We start from the raw sequence: 21,149 nt of genomic DNA, 5'->3' as shown, positions 1-21,149 counted from the left end.
ATAGCTGGCCAATACGCTGGACCAGATGAGTTCCACGTCAGCCTCAACACCACCATAACCAAGCCACTTACACACCCCTCCCAGATGAATAGTCACAACAGTATTCTGAACAAATATTTAATTGTGTTAAACATCAAAGCATTGGCATCTGACATTTCAGTTGTACAAACAACTCCTCTCCTCAGTTTAGCAATAAATAAATAAAAACAAAAATAAAACAAGTGCCGTTTTTTTTGGTTCATGACGTTTCACTTTAAATGTTACCTGATCATCCATGTTTCTGGTCACGGACAAGATTCACTAAACATATAACACTTGAACATGTTTCTAGTCATCAACAAGTTTCACTTCACAAAACACTTGAACGTCCACGTTTATGGCTAGGAACAAGTTGCACTCTTCAAATGACTCTGAAACAGTCATGATTCTGTCACTGAACAAGTTGAACTCTGGACAGAGCTTTTGAACATCCATGCCTAAAGCCTGTTAACCAGTCATATTGTCCTTATGCACTTTTCATCCACCATCTCTGTCTGGGGCCAGATACAGCCATCTTTTAACGGTGGAATCAATGTCTTTCTCTGTGGCATCAGATGTTAGACGGTTACGTCTCACAGCCGCTGAAAAACACAAGCACACATGGTGTATAATTAACTTATGCATCATCAGGTAATGTGGATATTGAATAAAATGCAATATTACAACAAAACCTGAACCCAGATTCAAATTCAAATTCTGACTGTCTACTACAGGTGAAAGATCATTTACTTTTTTTAATTCAGTGTATGTTTTTGTAATGAAAATTTTGTAATTTTGTATAAAACTCAACTTTTTAACTCTAGGGGAGTATTAGCCTATTTTCAAAAAAAGTGGAGTGTTCCTTTAAGAATGGGTGAAGGGACAGATGAGCAAATGGTCTTTCTCCCAGATCTTCCTGTCAGATTAGAAAGTTTATTGTTTTGTTGGATGTCATGCATGTTGCGAGAGTTCCTGAGTTTTGGATTTACAAGGAATTGATTTCATAAGGAAATAATTTCACTCCTTACATATTGGGAATAAATAGCAACTTACCGATCACAACATCTCGTATCTGTAGGCGTAGGAAGCTAATCTTTCCAATGATCCTGAAAATTCAGCTTTGCATCACAGAAATAAATGATAATTTAAAGCAGGGGTTCTCAACCTTTTGCAACTCATGGCCCACCAATGAGTGTTTAAAAACATTCCGAGGACCACCTTTCCACATATGATAGTATGAACACAGAATAACAGAAAATTCTAAAAGTACAATGATATACTCTGCTGTTAATCTGTTATGCCACTGTAGCAGAGTCAGCTATATAGATGAAAACTGTGTATCAAAAAGACTTTGCAGGTTTACTCAGTAACCATTCCAGTATAACAGGCTAACATAGGCTACCTGTAACAGGTCAGACTCACAAGAGGGGATTCTCTCTATTCGCTGCAACACGATCTCTATAACACGAATATTATTTCTCATGCCATTTATAGGCCAAAAATGTTTTTTTGCGTGCATATGCGTAGGATTAGGGGTGGGGAGTGCGTGCGTATTACACGCCTTACAGTGCGTATCATATGCACGCGAAAACTGCGTATCATATGCACGCCAAAAAATGTTTGCCGTATAAATGGCAGGAGAAATAACATTCGTGCATAGATACGAAATGTTCAACAAAGTTCATTCACCCCAATTTGCATAGCCTATACTGTAAGTGTAATTTATCAAATACAGTTAGTGATATGAACTTTACTGTTTAAAACAATATTAAACAGCCCAGTTTTTTTCAAATGTCTCTGCAGCTTTGATGGTTTTAGTGCCTCATATGACAACATTTCTCCACATTCAACACCTGAATCCACATTCAACAACATTTCTCCACATGCGCCTTCGGCTTAAGGGCGTCGCACACTGGACGAGAAGCGCAGCGGCACATCTTTAAAATTCGAACACATTATTTTCTATGAGTGTACACACACCGGCGGCGTCTGTCCGCAGTGCCAGCTATGGCTCAAGATTCTGTTCTGTTTAAAAACCTGTCGCGCCACAGAGCGCCATTTACATAGTTTTATATTAAATTTACTACATTACATTTGTATCAAAGCGTCATTAATGTAGCCTATATACTGACTTCACCCTGTGCTGCAAGATACATTTAGTTTTATATTCAAATTTACAGAAATCAGCTGCGTGGATGAAAATGACCGGATTTTCAGGTGAGATTCTCAATTAATTCAGTTAATGTACATCCTGAGGTAAAGTGTTCAGACTGCAGACTCAGCAACGATTGTATTTAATTGTAATTGAAAATTGAATTGCAATCATAACATAGTAGCTACATACATTATCTTAATTTCGTAATGTCCTTAAACATAACAATATTGCTGGCCATAAACTGAGAAAGTGCGCGTGTTCGATACCTCGAGTTGTAGACGCAGCGCGCGCTGCGCTTCTCGTCCGTGTGCGACTCCCAGTACCTGCCCTTATAAAACCAAATTTAATGTATTCAGCGTCGTATTTTCTCACAACACACTTCGAAGCTTTTCCCTGCACAGGTCTGTCTCCCACATCTGCTTTTCTTTTCAGAAAACGATTAACAATATAACAGTAACGTAATGTTACTGCGTCTGATCGAACAAACGTTCAATTTGACATGATTGGTTTTGTGATATTTAAACCTAAATTTGCTTTTAGATAATGCATTTTGACTTGACTTGAGTGTTTTTGATCATATAAATTCATAAGAACAATTAGATAATTAGAAAATAACAAGATTTGTAAATTAAAAAATAAATAACAATTATTTTGGGGGTAGTCTACCACTGCCTACACGGCCCACCAGATGACGCTCCGAGGCCCACCAGAGGGCCGCGGCCCACCGGTTGAGAATCACTGATTTAAAGTATAATAAATTGAAAACCAATTATTTTAAATTGTAATAATATATCACAATATTATTTATTTATTTTTCTGTATTTTTGATCAAATAAATGCAGGCTTGATGAGCAGAAGAAACTTCTTTCAAAAACATTAAAAATAGTAATGTTTCCAAACTTTTGGCCTATAGGCTACTGTATAGTTGTACATAAATTAGTTCCAACCACAAATACCATAACATGCAACCCTAACTTGCATCATCTGCCAAAGATGATTACATTTAAGTGACATAAGACAATAACTGACTTTTTGGACATGTTCGTTTATTGTATTTAAAACACCTAACGTTAGATTAAAACTGCGTTTAAACAAGGTTATTGAAGTGCACATTTTAATTAGAACAGTTTACTATAATTTCGATAGCATGTTCATACATCAATGAATCATTAAGTCCGTAAAAGGACTTAAGTAAACTTTAATGATACAAGTTTTCACTTACCAACTCTGCTGTCTTTTTCCGGTTCAGTGACCGTTTCTGAAGTCTGTGCAAGACTGCAGCACCCGCCCACTTTTTCGGTTCCGGGAGTATTTTCATTCACTTTTCCTCTTTGGAGATTTGCGTTATACATAAACGATAAAACGTTATAAGCCATGAATCATAACAACCAGCTAAAACTTGAATCACAATGTGTACAATATTCGATCTGAAATTAAAATATTTGAAAATGTGTAAAAAATACAAAAGTACGAGACGAGACTGTTAAAGCCAACTGGGTAAATAAAACTACAATCCCACGAAGCACTGCAAATGATAATTGCGCCTTTTGACCAATTTTGCTCTGATAGGTCAGCTTCGCATTTCCGGGTTTTTGAAATCCTGATTGGCGCGAGTTGGGCTGACTGACACTAATCCACTGATTCATGCGGAAGCTATGTGTTTCTAGAAATATCTGTCATAAATGGCAACACGTTTCTATAATTTCTCAAATTTATTTAATCTCTTTCAATCACATATGTTCAATTTGTGATCATCTTAATATATATTAACCAACTGGTAACAGAGTGATCATAGAGTAGGCTAACCAGAAATGTGCAACAGCAACACTGGATCCATTGTAGCTGTTGCACATTTTCATAGTTACTCTGATAATGTGTGGTGTTGAAATTAAATTATGTTTTATAATTTCATTTTAATCTGTCTTTAATCTGGATTTGGTATAATATTGAATGCATGATTTAATCATATAGGCCATCTCATAAAAATGACAGTGGAAAAATTTTAAATTATGAAAAGAAAAGTCCACTGGTGTACAGTACATGGCATAAAAAATTGTGGTCTAGTTATTAAGCAATGTGCAGTAGCTGAAATCAAACAATTACAGTTGATTTTCATAATTCAAATAATTAAATATTTATTGTTGCCTGAATTAACTTGAAAGCATTAGACCCAGGATGTAAACAGGAAGATGAAAATATATTTGTGTATTAAAACAAAAAATATTTTAAATGGATTTTAAACGTGGGTCAAGATCGGCTATACTTATGTGGCCCACATATCTATATTTGACATCTGGCCCATGTCTTGGGTGCCGTTTTTAACCCAGTGCCATCTCTGCCAAACCCGGGCCATGTTTGGCCCACATGCTGAATGCCAGTTCCGCATGAATGCCAGCTGTGCCAGACGCATGCCAAATCTGGGCCAAATTTGTTTACTGAGTAGTACATAAAGTCAAATAAAATGTCCTGAAACTTAATCATGTATTGTTTAAGTGGATAGGGCTACATCAAACTGTAAACTGAATGAGAATATGAAAGCAGTGAATGCAAAACATTGTTTGAAGTCAGTCATATAGATATAATAACAGGATATACTATTCTACAATATAAGATATAATATCATACATCATATAATTGCTTGTCATATATGAGGCATGAATATAATTTTACATATAAACACACATAATTAAATACGCAAAATGAGCTTTATATTATGCATTTTAAAAATATATTTTCAAAATGTATTTCAATATATTTTACAGTGTTTCACATATATGTGAATATATTATCTTTCTGTATGGGAAAACATTGGGATTTTACTCAAAAATATTTGAAAAGTATTTTAAATGTGGCTCAAGATCGGCCATACATATATGGCCCACATATCTATATTTGACATCTGGGCCAAATACTCCATTTGACATCTGGCCCATGTCTTGGGTGCCGTCTTAAATCCAGTGCCATCTCTGCCAAACCCGGGCCATGTTTGGCCCACACGCTGTATGCCAGTGCCGGATGAATGCCAGCTGTGCCAGACACATGCCAAATCTGGGCCAAATTTGTTTGCTGACTGGGCCGGTTCTGTCAACACTGCATTGGCTCCCTATTAAACATTGTATACATTTTAAAATATTGCTGATTACTTACAAAGCACTAAATGGTTTAGCTCCACAGTACTTGAGCAAGCTCTTAACGCATTATAGTCCTTCACGTCTATTGCAATCTCAAAATTCCGGCCAGTTGATAATACCTAGAATATCAAAATCGACTGTTGGCGGTAGATCCTTTTCCTCTCTAGCACCAAAACTTTGGAACAATCTTCCTAACATTGTCCGGGAAGCAGACACACTCTGTCAGTTCAAATCTAGACTAAAAACACATCTCTTTGACCTAGCATACACATAACACATTATAGACTTCTATAATTCAATTTAGGCTGCATAGTTTAGGTCAGCCGGAACCGGGAACACTCCCTGATGTGCTTGGTACATCATGAGAAGAATGGCATCTACGCTAATATTAGTCTCTCTGTTTATCCGAGGTTTACCACAGTCCGCCTGGTCCAGGCCATATCCAGATCTGATGAAGGACCTGCGCCTGGACACGATGACAACGCAGTCCTGAAGTGTCAACCAGTCCCTTCCCTGTTACTGAAGTCAACGTGATCCCGGCCGTATCCAGATCAGATGGTGGACCTGCGCCTGGACTCATCTATGACGCATCCCTGAAGTGCCAGCCAGCGTGATGACTCCGACCTCCAACCAGATGGAAATGGATAAATACTCTAAATGTTCTGATCCAATCTGACTTGTAATGCTGCCTGAATCATAATCATACACTGTTCGCTCGTTGGCCAGAGGAGAACTGGCCCCCGACTGAGTCTGGGTTCTCCCAAGGTTTTTTTCTCCATTCTGTCCCTGATGGAGTTTTGGCTCCTTGCCACTGTTGCCTTGGCTTTTGGGACATTTATAATTCACAATATTATTGATCTGCCTTAAGGTGGATGATGCAATTTAGTTTTTTCTAGAAACAAACATTGTTGTATTATTTTCATGTTATCACTGTGAAGCTGCTTTGATACAATCTGTATTGTAAAAAGCGCTATATAAATAAAGGTGACTTGACTTGACTTGACCTGACCACCTTGATGGTTGATGTACGCAATGGTCGCAGTGTTGTCCGTATGGACCAGTACATGATAATAGCCAGCTTAAACATTTTCGGTACATATCCTAGTGACAAAGAAGAATAAATTATATTTAGGAGAGGATCTATGACCTCTGGAAGGATCTCTTTCAGTAGCTTAGTCGGTATAGGGTCTAACATACATGTTTTTGATTTAGATGATTTAATTTTTTTTTTTTACATTTGAGCTTGTGCATATGTCATTAAAATAAATGTTTCAATTAGAATTGTTGCATGAAGTCTCCCTTTTTAGTTGCAGGGTTGTAACAATATTTTTTTTTTTTTCTGCTCGTGCCCTCTAAGGTTCATTTTGTCAACTTTGACCATTGGGTGGCGCATATCCCTTTTGTTGTTCCACAGCAGGAAAGGAAGGAAACAGTAGGAAGCAGTGCTGGTAGAATGCATGCAGTGAAGTCGCCACTCAGGATTGGTCACTTGTCTGTTTCTTTGAAGCTGTTGATTTGTCAAACATGGAATGGCAAGTTTCTCATTTACTCCTGATAATAAGTCATCTGAGGTTATTCATTACAGCCACAGTAAACTCTGAAGACCAATTATAGCCATTATGGTGGGTTGCTGTAGAGTAAATGTGCACCTCAGGGTGCTGTTAACACCTGTGCTGAATGCAGAGATGATCTATTCATTAGAGGTGTGAAAGCAACACATCTAAACACAGTGAAGGCACTGATGCAATATCTGCTGCTCATTATTCAGGGGTCAGTTACATAATATTTTGTTTTGATGCATTTTAAAAGTAAATGAAGTAGAACTTTTATTCGACAAGAAGATATACAAAGAAATCCTCTCGGTGCAGGTGCCAACAGTACAGAGAAACACATTACCTATATTACCCCCACCCACAAAAAAAACATCAAAGAGAGCTAATGATGTACTCATTCAGACATTGTTACCAATAGCTCTTGTGGCAGCCTGATTCAGTTCTCTCAGAAAGTGTTGTTTAAACTATTGCAACTATCACAGTATTAACAACAATTACATTTACAACAACATAAAAACATGAAAAACCTCATAAACACTCAGGCAGGCAAGACAGACGAGAAGTGGTTTCCATAGGACAGCATCTCTGTCCCAAGTTGAGACACTCTCACACTGTACCCCTTCTTTTAATGCACCTTAGGCCTAGTCCACACGGACACGGGTATTTTTATAACCGGAGTTTTTCCTCCTGCGTTTTAAAAAAAAAATCCCGTCCACACATGCTCGGTTTAAAAGAAATCTCCGTCTACATGAAAACGCAAAAACACGCTATCAAGCGCTGTCACGAGCATGCCACACCAGCAGGTGGCGTTATCACCCTAATCGTAAAGCCACGTTGGCCAATCAGAAGCCTAACAAAAAGTTATTACTGGTTCCGGTTGGCTAACAACATGATGCACAGAGGAAAGGGGGAGTCATATGTTTGGACTGATGATGAAGTTGAATTGTTCCTTACGGTCACACTTGAATACAAAGTTAGCAAAACTCAGGAAAACGTGGACTGGGAGTCTTGCCAGTCCAAGTACGCCGACATCCTAGCGCTGTTCCTAGAGCAGTACCCTTCTGAGACGTCCCAAGAGTTTCCTCATCGTAAAGAGGATATAACTAGGACCATCATCACCAACAAGCTTAAGGCGATACGGGGTACATACAGGCAAGCGGTGGATTCCGGTCGGAAAAGTGGCCATGGCAGAGTGGTTCTACGTTATTTTGAACTATGTGAGCAGATATGGGGTGGTTCTCCTGCAACAACCACCATTCCATCCGGTATAGAAATGACGGATGTTGATACAGCCTCTCATCGCAGTTCAGATTCTGCATCTTCTACACTTGATCTCTCGGCTGCGGAAATGTCTCCTGTGTCTGATCAACTTCAAGACTCTGATGGCAGCAATTTGGCCCCCTCAGTGAAGAAGGAGAGGAGAGCTCTACTCTTTCTTCTGCTGAACACAAAGGAAGATATTTTGAAGAATGTCAGTAACCAAACAGTTAACTGGAACTATTGACTTCCATAGTATTTTTTTTTTTTCTACTATGGAAGTCAATGGTTCCAGTTAACTGTCTGGTTACTGACATTCTTCAAAATATCTTCCTTTCTGTTCAGCAGAAGAAAGAAATTCATACAGGTTTTAAACAACTTGAGGGTGAGTAAATGATGACAGAATTTTCATTTTAAAGTGAACTATCCCTTTAAGTACTTTATATACTGGTGGGTATTGATGATCTAAAACTGCAGTACTGGACACTGGAAATACTCAAAACATAAGTTACACAAAACTATACTTAAGTACAATGTAAATGTACTTAGGTTTATTCCACCAATGTTGTGTTGTGATGGTCATGTGGCTAACTTGGTTGTAACATTTTATCATTTTGGCTATGTAGTTGCAACTTTATGTAAGTTTAAAATAATTATTTTAATCTACTCTTTTCCAGGCAAAACTCAAAGGACACAAACAGGACAGACTTAAAAGAAAGCTTCCAGCTGAGACACAGTTGCTGCATGCAGCCGAGGAAGACATCCAGATGAAAAAAAGAATTCTGGACATGATGGAGACGTCAGAGAAGCAAGCATCTGAAAATTTCAGGAAATTATCTACCAGTCTTGAGAGTCTGACAAGCTCAACTGCAGATGGATTTTCACTGCTGAGACAAGTTATAATGCATCCACCACCACAACCATTCAACATGTCACCATAATAAACCAGGGGTCCTTATGGAGACGTGTATGCATCTGCACCACCACCCAACACTACACCTGCCAGATTTCCACCCAACACATTTCCACCCTACACTACACCTGCCAGATTTCCACCCAACACATTTCCACCCTACACTACACCTGCCAGATTTCCCAACACTACACCTGCCAGATTTCCACCCAACACATTTCCACCCTACACTACACCTGCCAGATTTCCACCCAACATATTTCCACCCTACACTACACCTGCCAGATTTCCACCCAACACATTTCCACCCTACACTACACCTGCCAGATTTCCACCCAACACATTTCCACCCTACACTACACCTGCCAGATTTCCACCCAACACATTTCCACCCTACACTACACCTGCCAGATTTCCACCCAACACATTTCCACCCAACACTACACCTGCCAGATTTCCACCCAACACATTTCCACCCTACACTACACCTGCCAGATTTCCACCCAACACATTTCCACCCTACACTACACCTGCCAGATTTCCACCCAACACATTTCCACCCTACACTACACCTGCCAGATTTCCACCCAACACATTTCCACCCAACACTACACCTGCCAGATTTCCCAACACTACACCTGCCAGATTTCCACCCAACACATTTCCACCCAACACTACACCTGCCAGATTTCCACCCAACACATTTCCACCCTACACTACACCTGCCAGATTTCCACCCAACACATTTCCACCCTACACTACACCTGCCAGATTTCCACCCAACACATTTCCACCCTACACTACACCTGCCAGATTTCCACCCAACACATTTCCACCCTACACTACACCTGCCAGATTTCCACCCAACACATTTCCACCCAACACTACACCTGCCAGATTTCCACCCAACACATTTCCACCCTACACTACACCTGCCAGATTTCCACCCAACACATTTCCACCCTACACTACACCTGCCAGATTTCCACCCAACACATTTCCACCCTACACTACACCTGCCAGATTTCCACCCAACACATTTCCACCCAACACTACACCTGCCAGATTTCCACCCAACACATTTCCACCCAACACTACACCTGCCAGATTTCCACCCAACACATTTCCACCCAACACTACACCTGCCAGATTTCCACCCAACACATTTCCACCCAACACTACACCTGCCAGATTTCCACCCAACACTACCGTAAGTGTGTCACCACACACACCTGGCTCTACCTCACCTGTGCAGGGATTCAGACCGTTTTCATTCACACAAGCACTTTTCCAGGATGACATTTGAAGTTCTTGACAAAAAACATTAAAAAGCTGTTGTTTGGGCTGTATCTTTATATTTTATATTTATTTCATTTTTTTTATTATACTTTGTGTTCAAAGACTGTTGAAGTACACCTGTTTTTGAGGTGTTAAATGTGTTACATTTGTTGTTAGGCGGCTTCAATATTGTATGTGGAAAACAATTAGTGGAAAATAAGGTCTGTTTTGTTTTTAATGGACTGTCAAACCCTTTAAGTTTGTTGTACAAAATATTTTCTGTAAAGGAAGCCCACCTACTTTTAAGTTATGAGGTCAGGTCATGCCAGTAGCTTATTCTTTAAGTTACCAGTGTTGACACTGGTAATGCTCCTGAAGTTAGTTTGTTAAATTGTGCTGAATCATTACTCAGGCAGGTTGTGAACTTGTGACTTTTTGTGCAGTGGCTGATTCAGTCCCAGCAATGTGAATAATGTATTCAATACAAAGAGTTTGAAAATTGTACATGTCTGAGTGAGTGTTTATTTAACATAAGACAATGCCGTGTGTGAACTGTAGATGCTGTAAACTCACAAGGACATGACAACCACATACATCATTTTCATATAAAATTGCCTTAATTGATTTCCTGCAACAAAACAACAACTTTTAACTTAAGGCACTTAACAGTTTTTCACATGTTCAGGGTTACACTTTATAGACCATAAGCAGGTTTGACTGGTATGTAACATACCCTCATGTACTAGACAGAGAAGACAGTGGCCAACATATAGATGTCCTTGGTTGTCCTTGTCATGCTGAATTGCCTTATTGACTCTGTTCACGTCCATCATCTCCTTGGTGGCCTCACAGTAGTTATGAAGCACAAAACAGGCATAGATGACAAAGGGAAGGTCGTTTAGATTAATGTCCATCGCCCTTCTCAGTGCTCCAAATCGTGCTTTCAGTCTGCCAAAGGCGCATTCAATAACCATTCTGGCTCGACATAAGGAGAGTCCAAAATACTGTTCCTGAACAGTGCTTCCCCCATTTGCATACTCCTTCATCAGGTAGGGAAGCAAAGGATACGCTGGGTGCCCTAGAAGTAAAACTGGAATGGACTCCTCATGTTCTAAAATTTGTTTTTTTGTCAAATGTGTGTTCAGCATTGAATTTGCAAACATACGGGCGTCATGGACACTACCTGGCCATTTGACTACGACATCAATAAATGAATATTTGTAGTCACGTGTGGCTTGTATGTTAAGAGAAAACCTCCCCTTTCTGTTCAAGTAATCCATAGCATTTGTAGATGGCTGCTTAATTTCTACGTGGGTCCCATCCACGGCACCAATGCACTGAGGAATGCCATGGGCTCGGTGAAACCCCGCTACAAGTTCCAGTGACAGGTAACTGTATATACACAGGGCCCAAGTGGACAGTAATTGCTTCACATACATGCCGTACTATTTTCGACACCACCTCTCTTGATAATCCAAAGGCGTCTGCCGTCTTGCGTAATCTCCCCTCGTCTGCTAAATAGTACAGTGTGCAGGCAACTTTTTTGACAACACTGACAGGCGATCTCATTACAGTTGTCTGCCCTTCAATGTGCGGGCGAAGCAGCTCACTCAAAGTCAACAGCGATGTCCTCGACAAACGAAAATTCTCTCTCCATTCTTCAGCAACAACCACTTCTTTCTCAAAGCTGTCCCACCAACTAGAGCTCCGACCGGGTCTCGTCCAAAACCGGCGACCGGCGACAAAAATGTTCGGTTTCAGTGACCTGATACTGCGTTTCCGTGTGGACGAACGGCCGAACGGCGTAAAAAAAGTCACGGTTATAAAAATACCCGTGTCCGTGTGGACAAGGCCTTAGACACTACAAATAACATACAAAAGAAAAAAGAAAAAACCTAAATAAATAGTATAGGAGAAAATAGGGACTGAAGAGATGTGGGGGGAGGGTTATCTTATATTATCTTATTATATTATCTTCTATTATTATCTGACTATCTAAAAAAGAATTTATCTATAGAGAGTGCTGACAATGGTAATTGTTACATAGGAGAAAAGATAGAAATAAAAATAAAAATTGACTAATACAATGTTGGCAGTATGATGGTAGTGAGGAGTGGTGGTGGTGATGGTAATGAAGATGGTAATAAATAATAAATGGTTACTTTGCTTATGCACACACACACACACACACACACACACAGACACACACACACACACACACACACACACACACACACACACACACACACACACAAACTGTGATTTCTAATCCAGGAACCATGTTTGAGAACTTTGAGAGCCCTGGTGGAAGAGTGGGGTAACATCTCACAGTAAGAAAAGGCCAGTCTGCTACAGTCCATGAGGATGATCTGTGGGACTTACAGCAGCTCCTGCCTACACCAGATATGACTGCTTATTTTCATATTGTTCAGGGACTCATTGTTCCATTTCTTTTCATCAAATGTCTGTGGAACTTGTTTATTTTATGTTTATGTTGTTGAATCTTTTTATGTTCATACCAATATTTATACATTAAGACATTTTCTGGAAATAAAAGCAGTTGAAAGTTAGAGGACATCACTTTTTTTTTACCGAGTTTAGTTCTGTATGACTGTCCCTTTTTTGTCATTATGTTTTTGATAACACAGATGCAACATGACTTATGAAAGTGATTAAGCATAAAGCACATAATATCTACATTTACCATTTATTCCAGTACATTGAGGATTTATGCTGCTTGCTCAGTTTATTAAATGAGCTAATTTAATACAATTTATGAACATTGTGTCGATTTATTTCAAAGTGTGTGGAAAGTTAAATTGAACATCAAATGCAGAAAACATACTCTCTGAAATAAAACAAAGATACATGTAGTGTAAATTACAAATATAAATCCTACAAAGATAATCATATCCTTTATGAGTGACAGCTTTACCAGTTTAATTACAATTGATGCTCTGTAAAAATATCGACCAGAGAGGATGCTGGCTGAAATATTTTCAGAGTTAAGATGTGTTTAACTGTCTTTTTAAACCAGGGATAAAATAAAGCATAGATCAGTGGATTCAGACCTGAATTTGTATACAAGACCCATGTCAAAACATTTATGGTTGTGGAAGAGATTACTGTCATAGAACAGATATAGTATGGTATAAAGCAAAGCATATAAACTATCACAATGATTCCTAATGTCAGAGCAGCTTTATTCTCAGATTTCCTCCTCAATGAACCTTCCGTTACACATTTACCACCCATCAGAGAGTTTATAACTTTCACTTGCTGATGTACTACATAGAAAATCCTCAGATATAAAGATGTGATAAGGGTACATGGAAAAATAAAAGACATGAACATATCAGTAACTCTCCAAGCAAATCTTATCGGAAGAGAACACTCTCCATAACACAAGTCTGTTCTGAGTGAAGTGTCAAAAAATCCATTATCAATTACAATGGTAGTGGTATAAGTTGAGAAACAAACCCAGCTCAGACAGATGCTCACTAAAGTTTTAATTGTGGTTATTTTCTGTGGGTACAGTAAAGGGTGACACACAGCCACATAACGATCAACAGCAATTAAAACCAAATTACTGAGAGATCCTGAGAAAGCCAGTCCAAAGATTATCATAAACAGATTACAGAAAGTGTCTCCAAAATACCAACACGTCTCAATCTGCCTAGAGCCCTCTACGGGTATAATAAGTCCCATAAGCAGGTCGGCCACAGCCAGAGAGAGAATAATCAGGTTTGTTGGAGTGTGAAGCTTCTTGAAGTGAGAGATAGAGATGATCACCAGCAGGTTCAGAAACAAAGTCCATGCTGTCACCAATGATAAAAACGTATACTTGATATTGTATTCATATTTAGAGCATTTTCCCTTGATACATGATGAGTTGACGGCAGGAAAGCAGTAAAGAGTCTCATGATCCTCTGTCTCATAGGCCATGAGTGAGTCTCCTCATGTTAGGAGTTTGTTCTGCTCTCTTTCTTGTCATATCATTTATACAGTGTCTGAATCAGACGGCCCACCCATCTACTGCCCACTGATGATGTAACATTCAAATGTTTTTTTTTTTTTTTTTTTATCTTTTTTTTTTTTTTTAACATTAGCTTTGAAATGCAATTAATTTCTTAAATCCAGATTATAATTCTCTTACACTGGTCAAAAGTTAAAGCATTTTTTGTTTTTTGTTTTTTTGTTTTTGCATAATTTCTTCACTGTCTTGGTATTGTTTAGTATTTCCACATGAAAGCAAAGCACAGGTGGAACTGAACTGAACACAGGTGTGGTGGATTTTGCTTTAATCAGTAATCAGCCACTGTAGATCACCCTTCCTTTGAGCGGCTCCTGGAACTCATCTGAGGGGTCCCTTGGTGAGGTTAAGATGATTTCTGTGAATTAGGAATGGGGTCCAGAAATAGAGGGGTTATGTCATCCATTGGAACTCAAGAATGCTTGAGCTGTCCATAACCCTCCCAGTTTACCCTGTAAAATAACTATTGCAATGTAATAGGTGGGCAATAACTGTCCCCTATACAGAACACATTATCAAAAATGGTGAAATAATCTTTATAGTGTACAGTGAAAAAGCTATTGAATTGAACATATGTGTAATAAAAAGGTTTCAGTTCCCAATGACATCCATTATATGGACAAAAAAATACATTCTACAAAATATCTCTTACTGGTTTGGTAAGACACGAGTGCGAGGGCTTTTTACAATACAGATGTCAGGGTTCTGTCACTTCTGTCTAGTCTATTTCTTGGTTTTGTGATAGAGCCCTGACACTCCTGTTTTGTCTTGTCTGTGGGCCTTGTTTCATGCTGCTTGTGTTTATTATTAGCTGCGTGTTCATGTCTCGTTTTGTGTTAGCACATGGCTTGTGATTTGTTTTATTTGCAATGTGCTTGAGTTTTTGTCATGTTTGGTGTGAGCACATGGCTTGTCATGTTTGTTTCCTTGTGCCATGTGCTCTCCTTTCGATTGTCCAGCCCATCCCCTCTTGTTACCTGATTATTGATTCATTTGCCCCACCTGTCCTCCCTCGTTACCCTCTTTTGTTTACTTCCCTATTTATTCTCCTTGTGTTTGCACTCCTGTGCTGGTTCATTGTCTAAGGTACCCTCATGTTTCTTGTTTCCTGCCAAGTCCAGTCTGTAAAGTCTTGCGACCTGCCTTGTTTTTCCATACAGGGTTAGTTTTGGTTTGTTTTTGTTTAAATGTTTTACTTAATAAAAACCCATTGTCTTGCACTTGAGTCCTCGCTACTTCCACCTACCCAAACCCTGACAACAGATAGTTTTAATGCAGTTTTAAAATAATGCAACAAAGTTTGTTTCCTGAAGAAAATAGTGTCACAGTAAGTTCAGTGATCAGTGATTCAGTTTTATTTTTGTTGTAAAAAAGTTATTAATTTAGTTAATTTGTATATATAGCCGCTCTGGAGAAAACAGTGATGTCATCGTCCAGCTCAGTTATGTAACAACTGAGACCAAATCAGACACATTTATTTGGCATATGTACCATAAAAATCTTTACACTCCACTCTGGAATCCCATCTTCCCCCAAACAGGGCAAGATGGTCCTAGTTGTCAGGACCATGATCAGATAAGGTTTTGTGGGTGTTAAAGAATGTGGCCAAATGCAAGAGAGAGACCATGGAAAGACAGAAACAATCTGCAAAACAGACTCTCCTGCATTCATTTATTGATGAATTGACTAACATGAAATTAACATGCATTCCAGAACATTTTGAGAATGATTTACTGTTGTGTGTTTTGTCTTTTAATAATTCTGTTGATACTACAATCTCTTTGATACTATGTAGGTATTACAGGACCAACGGTCAGTGTACCCCACTTAAACCATGTTTGGTCTCGATAAATTGGTACTTTGAAGATCGAAATGATTGTGTACATGATATGCCAATAGCTGTGCAACATTATTATTACTAAGAATCTTTCTTAGTAGTGTCATTAAACACCAATCCAGCATGCCAGTCCAAGTGAGCACGCTTAAGACAAAGGCTTGTAAATCCTGGTGACAGAGGAAACTCCCGCCAGAAATTCTACCCTTCTCATTGGGTGAACCAGCCTGCATAGGGTCCTTTGTCAAGCTTTAAAAAGGCCTTTTCACTAGATCAGCCCACTTTTTGCGTTTGTGCTGCTGGCCTCCACTGTTACTCCCCACCACCGGGGCCCAGGGCCCAACAGGCCTGATGCCGTCTGCCTTGCCTAGTCAGACTTTTCTTCAGACTGCAAAACTGCAAACCTACCATCACTGAACGGTCAACCATCAACTCTTGGCCTTCTCGGCACTTCAGGATGCCACGGGACGTCCAGCGTGCCCTCAGCAGGCCAGGCGACTCACAACAGCCATGTGATCGAAGCCACCATGCGAGCTCTGACCCACAATAGCGTCGGAACCACACGATGGCAACTTGCACCAATGACTTTTGACACTCAGGGACCCATCAACGCACTCCAATTTCAACCACTTCAAGAATTGTATCCACTGCAACCGACTTGCAAGTATAAATTTAATGAAGTGCTCTGAAATAAGCTGATGGTTCTTTTCATACTAAAATAGATCTTGCTCCATAGTTCTATTTCCTGTTTCCGGTTCCATAACACTCACCACTTGACCTATGCATGTATGGATGGATGAATGTATGTATGTATGTTTGTTTGTTTTGTTTAGTTTAGTTATGTTTGTGATTTAGTTAATACCACTTGTGCACAATTATGAATTTGGTTTCTGATCCTCTGTTTGCATACAAAGTCCCTTTTACGATTTTGATCTTGTTACATGCTATAATGGCTGTACATAAGGAATAATATAATAATTATTAAAATGAAAGATACATTTTCCTTAGAATAAATGAATAATCAAAGAGTTCGTTGGAACTGATTAATTGATTGTAATATTAATTTGGCTTACCTCAAAGTTAATCTAATTAACTGACCCAAATATTAATAATTAATCATAATTGGTAATTATGGATTATTATTAATATTTCCCCTTTGAGCTAATTTGTTACAGTACCCTTCGTTGAGTTTTATCAGTGATTATATTTAAGTACCACCCTCCAAGCAAAAACACACCATATTTACATATCAGTTCAATCGTTTGTATAATAGAAAACCTGGGTTTCCAACGCAGCTTGTCACAAGTCCAGCGTTCTCAAAGTCCATGATGGCCCGAAGATTTCAGTCAGTTAATATCCACAAGAAGTTCCACAGGTTTAGGCAGTTCGAAGACGACAAACCCAGTCAATAATCCATGGATGATTCCCACGCGCATTAAGCGGTCGAACTTAGCATAAACAGTCAAAATAGAGAAACTTGTCTCATGACTTACTTAGCATGTGCTCAATTACAACATAAGGCTTAAATGAGTAGCAAAGAAAATACCTATTTCTCCTCAAACGCCAAACCACAGATGACTACCTTGAACTACAGCTCACATCCATGTGTTTTGTTATCCCCCCATAACTTCACTTCTTCTCTGCTTATATCCGCATCCTCCCCCCTCAGAACTGAGGATATCGCCCCCTAGTGTGGCGGAAAAAAGCACTAGTAACAGAGAATTCAACCTAGAACTGTTACAAAGTACCTGCGCTTGGACGACGACGACAGCGCAGTCCTGAAATGTCAACTAGGCTCATCCCTGTGAAGGCCCCCCACCCCACCTCCCTTTACATCTCTACAGATAAAGCGTTGTCGGGATAATTCCGGTTCGCGTGGCTACGTGGAAGCGATAAAAATTCTGTATTATTAATTTTAAGGCCAGACAAGTAGTATGTTGAGGGTAGGGTTTAAAATATACAAAATCAACCCTAAATGTATTCACAAAATAAATGGCTAGCTGTTTCTTCAACAAGACACAAAATGAGCCAGTTTCGTCAATATCAAGATATTTACAGATAGATGAACTAAACCTACTCTTTTAGCGCTCGTTAAGTAAGTACTTATTGAAATAAGTACCTACTCTGTGAGTATGCGGTTTCAAACGCAGCCCATAAGTCTGAGTGGACATCCATGATGTGGAGTCCCTCAAGGCTCAATTCTTGATGAAAGATGAAGTTCTCAGGGTGAACGCATACCTTCACTCTAGGGGTCAAACAACTAAAAATCAAGTCAGGAATCTCTGTGTGATTCTGGAGTCAGACCTTAGTTTCAGTAGTCATGTCAAAGCAATAACTAAATCAGCATACTATCATCTGAAAAATATTGCAAGAATTAGATGCTTTGTTTCCAGACAAGACCTAGAGAAACTTGTGCACGCTTTCATCACCAGCAGGGTGGATTATTGTAATGGACTCCTCACTGGCCTTCCCAAAAACACCATAAGACAGTGTCAGCTCATACAGAACGCAGAGCAGAACCAGAACATATGAACACATCACACCAGTCCGTCTTTACACTGGCTCCCAGTTAGATTTATGATTGATTTTAAAGTATTATTACTGGTATATAAATCATTCAATGGCCTAGGTCCTCAATACATTGCAGATATGCTCACTGAATATAAACCCAACAGATCACTCAGATCATTAGGATCACATCAACTAGAAATACCAAGGGTTCACTCTAAGCATGGCGAATCTGCTTTTAGTTATTATGCTGGAACCAGTTTCCAGAGGAGATCAGATGTGCTCCTACAGTAGTCACATTCACATCCAGACTCAAAACACTTCTGTTTAGCTGTGCATTTAATGAATGAGCTCCAAGAAAAGCGTTATCCCGCGGCCGATCCCCTGTGTAAGATGACTACCAAGGCTGTGGTCAAAGTTTTAAAACAATTTATTTCTATTTTCGGTATGCCCAAGATCAATCAGAGCGATTGAGGGACCAGTTTTACATCTGGAATGTACAGCCAGTCTTGCACATATAACGCTCTGAGTCAAGGTGCGTTAGAGCGTTTTTATCAGTCTCTGATGTCGTTGTTACGCACTTACTGTGTTAATTGAATCAGGTTTGGGAAGAGGGTCTGTCTTGGTTGTTGCTCGTAGCCCGAAGGTGACACAGGAGAGTTTGGGTTTTGGTCAATTTTTTTTTTGGTCACACAGAGCAGGGGCCAATTAATACCCACGGCTCCTGACGATACATTGAGGTCTTAAGAAGCGAAACAATCGGCCTATGCAAGAAACTGAACATCACTTACAACATTTTTACATGTAATTCACAGCCTCAGCATATAGTTCCGAGTGCATTCATAGCAGTCTGGAGCATGAGCTTCCTGTCACTTAATGACGTATGCACAGGAGCAAACTCACACATGAGCTGACGCTGTGTTTGTTTTCAACATAGAGAGAAGACCCGTGTGTTGTTTTGTTCATCAAAGTTGTACTTGCTTGTGCTTATCCTGGATGTCATAACCTATATAAAAATTATGATTACGTTCACTTGCACAATCTCAATCGGGAAGATTGACTTTTCACCAGATTCCCAACGTTTGAGCTCATGCGCATATGCCATTAAAATAAATGTTTCATTTAAAATTGTTGCATGTAGTCTCCCTTTTTTTTTGCAGGGTTGTAACAATATATATTTTTTCTGCTCGTGCCCTCTAAAAATATATATTGTATATATATATATTGCTGTATATATTGCTACAGTAAACTCTGAAGACCAATTATAGCCATTATGGTTTGCTGTTGAGTAAATGTGCACCTCAGGGTGCTGTTAACACCTGTGCTGAATGCAGAGATGATCTATTCATTAGAGGTGTGAAAGCAACACATCTAAACACACAGGGAATGCACTGATGCAATAGCTACTGCTCATTATTCAAGGGTCAGTTACAAAATATTTTGTTTTGATGTATTTTAAAAGTAAATGAAGTAGAACTTTTATTCGACAAGTAGATATACAAAAGAATCCTCTCTGTGCAGGTGCCCCCCCCCATTAGCCGCGTTTCCACTGTCGGGACAGGGCCGGGTGTGCTAGTGCGGGCCAGGGCCAGTCGCCTTTCCACTGTCACTTCTGGAGCTTGATCGGGGCCAACGGCCAGGATTTCTGGCCCGTCAAATACCTTGGGCCAAAGCGGGCCAGCTCGGGCTAGAGGAGTGGTTACGAACAGAGGCAGAGTTTAACTGAGTCTGGAGACGGCAGCGCCAGATGATTCCATATACCGGCTAACATCAGCATTAAAGACTTTTAAAATAATTTACCTCAAAACTCACTTACATGTTTGAATGCTTTCTGTTTGTGATCCGATGTGGATTCTGATCACCGTATAGGGTAGACATATTTAGACGCGATGCAAAAGTCTATGCACGTGTGGCAGCACGAGAGCAGACAGACACAGAGGAGGTTATAGTCTAGGTGGAACCGGCCTCAAAAACACAGACTACGCCACCCTGGGAATTTCACCCAGAAAATGATTTTCTTTATTTCCTAATTGCAATACTATTGATTCACTTAAGGACACACAGGTACGCATACAATTCAGCCAGAGACGGTTCAATTTTGTGAATGGACAACTTTATTTCAATAATTAAAAAAAACAAAAACAATTTAAAACACATTCATGCTTGCTGCTGAGGCTTACCAGTGGAGGAGGAAGGAGTCACAAAGGCACAAAGGAATCCCAGGAAAAGTCACCACCGTGAACACGCACAAACACTAAAAAACACAGTGAACACAACAAAGAAAACAGGGTAGACAACACAGCACGCAGGAAGGGGACACCACCACCCAGACACCAACACCACCACCTTGGCTCTCAGCAACTAAAACAAACACAAACACACACGATCAAAGGGGATTCACTCAACAGAAAGAAACACCAATGTAATATTTAAATGAAGGAAACAAATTAAAATAATCTTAATCACAAA

The 21,149-nt window shown here is 39.5% G+C and overlaps 1 protein-coding gene across 1 annotated transcript; it reads right to left on the bottom strand.

Annotated features, from left to right (window-relative positions):
- Window positions 1-13,248: 13,248 nt before the first annotated feature.
- LOC307157221 (trace amine-associated receptor 13c-like) lies at window positions 13,249-14,289 on the bottom strand (the record flags this gene model as incomplete). Its single annotated transcript, XM_079869065.1, has 1 exon — window positions 13,249-14,289. Exon 1 carries the CDS (start codon window positions 14,248-14,250, stop codon window positions 13,249-13,251), a length of 1,002 nt encoding a protein of 333 aa, XP_079725191.1. The 5' UTR covers window positions 14,251-14,289.
- Window positions 14,290-21,149: the final 6,860 nt, after the last annotated feature.

This window comes from Squalius cephalus (assembly GCF_949319135.1).
Source record: "Squalius cephalus genome assembly, chromosome: 4".
Lineage (NCBI taxonomy): Eukaryota > Metazoa > Chordata > Actinopteri > Cypriniformes > Leuciscidae > Squalius > Squalius cephalus.
The sequence above is the reverse complement of the archived record's forward strand: the minus strand, read 5'-3'. Positions and strand labels throughout refer to the sequence as shown.